The 6,000-nt window shown below is 47.1% G+C and overlaps 1 protein-coding gene across 7 annotated transcripts in view; it reads right to left on the bottom strand.

The window, feature by feature from the left end:
* Window positions 1-1,132: 1,132 nt before the first annotated feature.
* The window catches only part of ECHDC2 (enoyl-CoA hydratase domain containing 2), a 52,584-nt gene continuing 47,716 nt past the window's right edge, over window positions 1,133-6,000 (bottom strand). For 5 of the 7 annotated variants that reach the window (XM_017874583.1, XM_017874584.1, XM_017874581.1 and 2 more), the window contains 3 exons: window positions 4,198-4,248; window positions 2,813-2,860; window positions 1,293-1,667 (listed from right to left, as the gene is read on the bottom strand). In XM_017874583.1, coding sequence (XP_017730072.1) covers window positions 1,590-1,667; window positions 2,813-2,860; window positions 4,198-4,248 — 177 coding nt within the window. In that variant the 3' untranslated portion in view covers window positions 1,293-1,589. Of the gene's footprint in view, window positions 1,668-2,812; window positions 2,861-4,197; window positions 4,249-4,270; window positions 4,425-6,000 lie in introns of those variants that run through there. The other 2 variants (XM_017874585.1, XM_017874588.1) reach the window with 2 other exon arrangements.

Genomic DNA, 6,000 nt, shown 5'->3' with positions numbered 1-6,000 from the left:
AGTTCTGTGTCATTCACAACAATCCTCATGGGTAGGTGAGTTTTATTTTCCTCACTTAACAGATGAGAAAAAGGAAGTTCAGTAAGGTGGTTAGTGTCCTGGGTTGTCACAGCTGGTGTGGTTTGTGCTGACTGTAAAGGCCTGGACTCTCTTGTGTTACTCTCCCTTCTAGGATGCAAGCATAACCCTGGGAGCACATTTGTATTTTGCAGGAATAGGCAATGTTATTTACATTGTATCCATGCCCATGGTTTAGTGACTCTAGGCCAGGCCAAGGCTCAGCTTAGCCGGAGCTCAGATCCAGTTGGAGGATGACTGCAAGGCCATAGCTTAAGATGTAGCCTTGGTACCAGAAGAGGGAGGGGTACTGGGACCAGTATGGTTATATATCAGCCTACTCTTGGTTTTCTAAGTGTATCATCCTCTTCCTCACCTTTGCTCATGCTGTGTCAAACTTCCTCTTCTGTCCTTGAAATGTTCCTTAATCCTTCAGGCTTCAATTCCAGTGTTACTTGCCCATTTCCTGATCCTCCATTCTTTCCATTAGAGTTAGTTGCCCCCTTCTTCTCAGTGCTCCTAACTGCTATCAAAGAGTCTCCTGGAGGCTAGGTGTAGTGGCACACACCTGTAATCCCAGCACTTTGGGAGGCCTAGGTGGGCGAATTGCTTGAGCCCAGTAGTTTAAGACCAGCCTGGGTGACATGGCGAAATCCTGTCTCTACAAAAAATACAAAAATTAGCTGGGCATGGTGGTATACGCCTATAGTCCCAGCTACTCCAGAGGCTGAGGTGGGAGGATCACTTGAGCCTGGGAAGTGAAGGCTTCAGTGAGCTGAGATCACACCACTGCACTCCAGCCTGGAGCCTGGGTGGCAGAGTGAGACCCTGTCTCAAAAAATAAAAAGATTTTTCTGCCACCCTATAGTTTACAAAGGGTTTCACAGTGATGATTTCATTTGGTTCTCACAAAAACACTGTAAGTTAACAATTAAAATGTATTTATTGACTATGAAGTGTTTTTATTTTGCTAAATCTTCACAAGTTTTGTTTTGTGGGTGAGGAAGCTGAGGCCTAGAGCGTTTAAACAATTTGTCCAAGGTTATACAGCAAGTAACTGGCAGAGACTGGGATCTGCAGTTTGACTCCTGACACATGTTCAACCAATGTCAGAGTTTATTTATTACCTCTTGTCCACAGGAAGAAACTAGGGGTACCTTAAAATCTTTTGACAGCTCTAGTGAGTGCCTGATAACTGAGAGAGGTCAGGGGCTGAGAGCCAATGAGACCAAGACTCAGAGAGATCTAATTTAATTCTTTATCATTTAAGTAGAGAGACAGGCATTTTCCAACGCAAACCCAACCCTCGTGATTATTTCTAGCCAGGGTGAAGCTAAGGAGGGCAGCAGTAGGTGGTAGGATCAGCACCTTGGTTCTAGGCATCACGCCAGTCATTTTATCTCCATTATCATCCTTGTGAAGAAACGGAAGCCTGGAGTGGTGAAATAATGAAGGCAGTCCGGCCACAAATCTTGCTTCTGGATCCTGCTCTTCAGGGCATGCATCTCCCAGGCTGAAGGTTAAAATGGGGGTCATTCACCAACAAATGTGGGGGGCCGCTTCTCTCTGAAGGCTGCCATGCCCTCTAGCCGGTCCCGGGTTGGAATGTTCTGCAACAAGGTACAAAAATATTAGTTTTGGGGGAGCAGGGCCAGAGGCCCAGAAAGAGTTGCTTAAGCTTGTCCAGCCCATGACAAAGCCAGGGTCCCAGTGTTTCCATTGTCTCTGGACTCTGGTCTTTTTTTTTTTTTTTGAGGCGGAGTCTCGCTCTGTCGCCCGGACTGGAGTGCAGTGGCCAGATCTCAGCTCACTGCAAGCTCCGCCTCCCGGGTTCACGCCATTCTCCTGCCTCAGCCTCCCGAGTAGCTGGGACTACAGGCGCCCGCCACCTTGCCCGGCTAGTTTTGTATTTTTTAGTAGAGACGGGGTTTCACTGTGTTAGCCAGGATGGTCTCGATCTCCTGACCTCGTGATCCGCCCGTCTCGGCCTCCCAAAGTGCTGGGATTACAGGCTTGAGCCACCGCGCCCGGCCCTGGACTCTGGTCTTGAGGCATGCAAAGGTGTAAGCCTCCATGGCTGCTTTGTCGCCTGGGGAAGACAGGCCAGCCTTTGTATCTCTGCGCCCCATCGGCATTAGCCTCCCCTTGCACACTGCTTTCATGCTTTCATGCCTCCAGAGAGCTCACTGCCTTCTGCAGTGTCTGACATGAGGCTGCTCAGTAGAGAAGAAAAATTCTTTGCAGTAAGAAATCTGGCTTTGAATCCAGGTTCACACTAGTTTCTCCAAGTCCCAGCACCCCTTAGGAGTATTTTGGATATCTGTTAACCTGGAGATTAGCATTTTTTACTCACCTGTGAGTAAGAGATTTAAGAGGTCAGTCCCAAGTGTACACCCTTACATTGAACACAGCCTGCAGGCTACAACCAAGCCCTTGACCTCCCAACTCCAGCGTGGCCTTTACAGTGGCAACTGATACAGAGGCAAAAGAAGTGCTTCGTCCTCATAAGGACCTGTGTTCTGTGATTCTCGGCATTAAGTGGGCAGGATGTACCCCGATACATTAGATGGTTGAGGAAAAAGTCCCAGAGAGAAGCACTGTGGCTCTCCTCAAGCCACTCCAGGTGACTTATGCGGGAGGATGGATGCAGTCAGACTGTTTGCATTGAGAGGAACCTTCTAAATTGGTCATGTATTATACAAAGTCCCTCCAGCCTGGCCCAGCCTATGTTAACAAGCAGGCATGGGCTACATACCTGGGCATAGCACATCCCTTCAATGGCCATCCCAGATGCAATGTCCACCTGCAAGAAAGAAGTGCTCCCTGGATTGGTCTGACCTTGTCCATCTTCACCCACACTGGAAGCCAGCCCACCCTGTTACCTACAGACATCTATATGAGCAGAGATAGCTATGAGAAGGAATTTCCTTTCTAGAGAAGGAAAACCGTAACTATGACAAAACAGTGCTGGGAGAAACCAGACAGACTGAAGACATTTTGCCAGAGGAGTTCAGTGTTCCTCCTTCCCATCTGGCTGCCTCACCACGCTTCCTGTCACCCTTGTTAATTCCCGGACCTTTATGACCTCACCCCTGGCAATTGCTCCAGCCTCTAGGGCTCACTGACTGGCACTTAAAAGCCTCGTTCTAAGAGAAGTACCGTGTGTGTGAACTTAATTTTCACAGCAAGGGTTAGTATCCCTATTCTATAGCTGAGAAACCTGAGGCATAGAAAGGTGAAATAGTTTGTTGAAGTTCACAACAGTACGTGGACCCAGACAGCCCAGTGCCAGTGCCTCAAACTTGTACACTGTCTTCTTCCCTCACTCTCATCTGGTCGAGCTGCTTGCTTATCCTCCTCTGTGCCTTTCCTCATACTTTTCCTCTGGAATTCTTATCCTTCCCACAGTCCAACTGTAGAAAACATTCTTTAACCCAGCACTGCCCAGTATGGTAGCCACTAGCCACATGTGGCTGTCAAGCACTTGAAGTGTGATTAGTGGGAAGGAGAAATTGAGCATTTTACTTTTAATTTAAAAGCCACACGTGACTATCATAATGGACCACAAAGCTCTAACCTCTCTGGGGTGTCAGCATGGTGCCATTATCCTAGATTTGTGTCTGTTATCTGCCCCCTCCCATCTTGGGGGCAGTGACCATGTTTAACATCCATCTGTATCCCAATTGCCAGCTTTGGTCTGCATTCACTATGTGATGAGTGAATGGATGGGTCAGTTGAGGTGGGCAGATGGATAAGCCACACCCCCAAGCCTGTCCTGAGGCCACATTACTGACTGCCAGCACAAACCTTGCCGCATGGACTGGGAGCCACACAGACCCGGGTTCTTCCTACTCACTTCCTCTGAGACCTTGGGCAAGTCATTTACCCCTTCCGAACCTCAATCTCCTCCTCTCTCCAAGGGAGAAAGATGAGGATAGAATGTAAACAATAATATCATCTGGCCACACTTCCAATTTGCAGATGGGTAAACTGGGGTAGAGAGTGAGGTCAAAGTCTGGGAAGAGTCCACTTCCTGAGTTCTTTCCAGCTGTGCTATCAGTCTGTCTGAGCTCTGAAAGCACTGCGTCCCAGCCATGACCAACTTTAGTGGCCCCAAGTCCCAACCCAAAACCCTCTCACCTCCATTCCTCGGTCAATGGCTACTTTGCCCAGCCGCACAGCAATGGGGGCCTGGGGAAAAGCAAAGTCTTGGTTGAGGAGGGGATCAAGGCTGATAGTTGCAGGTCTGAGGTGCACAGCTTTGTTTTGAAGGAGGGAGGCAGATGTCTGGGTCTAGTTCCAGCCATTCTACTGACACGTAGTTTCTTTAGCATTAGTCCTATAACCTGTTAGCTGAGGTTCTTTTCCTATCATGAAATAAGCCAGACTCAGACCCTGAACACGTGGGTTTCAGGTGTCCTTCCAACATGCACAACATAACCAGCTTACAAAGTGCTTTCCTCCCCACGGACTCATCTAATGCTGCTACCCACACTTCCAGCTGGTGTCATCACTGATCACCCATTTTACAGCTGGGAGATTGCAGTGCAGGGAAGTGAAGCACTTGGCTGTGTTTATCCAATCATTGGTGAGACTTGGATTGGACTCCCAGCCAGCTTTCCCACTTCCTCAACCTCATTTCAGCAAATGCCAGCCTCTGTGGTAAGCAGGTTTTACCCCAGCAGAGTGAAACAAAGTCAGGGTTAGGAACTTGGGCTTTCCAGTCGACAGGGCTGAGTTGAAATCCTGATCTGCGGGGCGGTGCGGGGGTGGGGGTGGGTGCATTTTAATACAGCCACAGAGAGGCAACAGTATCTGCTTTGTCACTGGCCTTGGTTCCACACCAGCCCTAGCACTCCAGTCTCAGCCCTACTTCCAGGCAAGGAGGAATTACTCCCTACATCATATTAAGTGTTTAAAACTTGCTCAGGAAAAGTCGATTTTTAAAGTCTATTAGCATAAAACTATAAATGAAAAGCTAGCTACATAAAATGAAGAACTTCCAATTGGGAAAACACCGTGAATAAAAGACAAAAGTAAAAAACTGGGAAAAACAGCTGGGCGTGGTGGCTCACGCCTGTAATCCCAACACTTTCGGAGGCCAAGGCAGGTGGATCACTTGAGGTCAGGAGTTTGAGACCAGCCTGGCTAACATGGCGAAACCCCATCTCTAATAAAAATACAAAAATTAGCTAGGTATAGTGGTGGGCCCCTGTAATCCCAGCTATATGGGAGGCTGAGGCGGGACGCTTGAACCGGGGAGGCAGAGGCTGCAGTGAGCTGAGATCAGGCCACTGCACTTCAGCATGGGTGACAGAGTGAGACTCTGTCTCGGAAAAAAAAAAAAAAAAAAACACTGGGAAAAAGAATTATAATGCTTATGACAGATGAATGTCCTTGATTTACAAAAATGTTAGTATAAAGTAACTTTTAAACCATTTACAAAAGAGTATGTAAAGGTCCTTCACCGGAAAAGAAATATGAACATGAAGGATGTCCAGCAGCTACATGCCTGAAAGGCAAAACAGTGAGGTACTGTGCCTTTTCACCTCAGACCAGCAAATACTAAAATATCAATAGGCCTACTACTGCCCAGACTGGGGAAACCAGTATTTACATACATTATTGATAGAAAAGTAAAAGAGTATGCCTCAGGAGAGCAATTTGGCAAAAACTGGCAAAATGCTGGTGTGCATGCTCTCTCAGAGCTGTGGCTCCTGTAGGCACTTTTATATTAACTCCACCTGTCTTGTGGTAGCAAAAAGATAGGAACAACAGAAAGGTTTAATGTTAGGGTACTGGTTAAATGTACCCTAAAAAAGGGTAGGGAAGAATAGAAAACAAAACCTTTGTTTCGTTTTATAAATGAAGGTTTATAAATGTTTTGTTATATAAAATGGAGGTTTTGTTTTCTATTCTTCCATGTGTGAATTCTTTACTATG

This window comes from Rhinopithecus bieti, unplaced genomic scaffold, assembly GCF_001698545.2.
Source record: "Rhinopithecus bieti isolate Rb0 unplaced genomic scaffold, ASM169854v2 scaffold_7684, whole genome shotgun sequence".
Taxonomy (NCBI): domain Eukaryota; kingdom Metazoa; phylum Chordata; class Mammalia; order Primates; family Cercopithecidae; genus Rhinopithecus; species Rhinopithecus bieti.
Note: the sequence above shows the minus strand (reverse complement) of the source record. Positions and strands in the feature narration are given on the sequence as shown.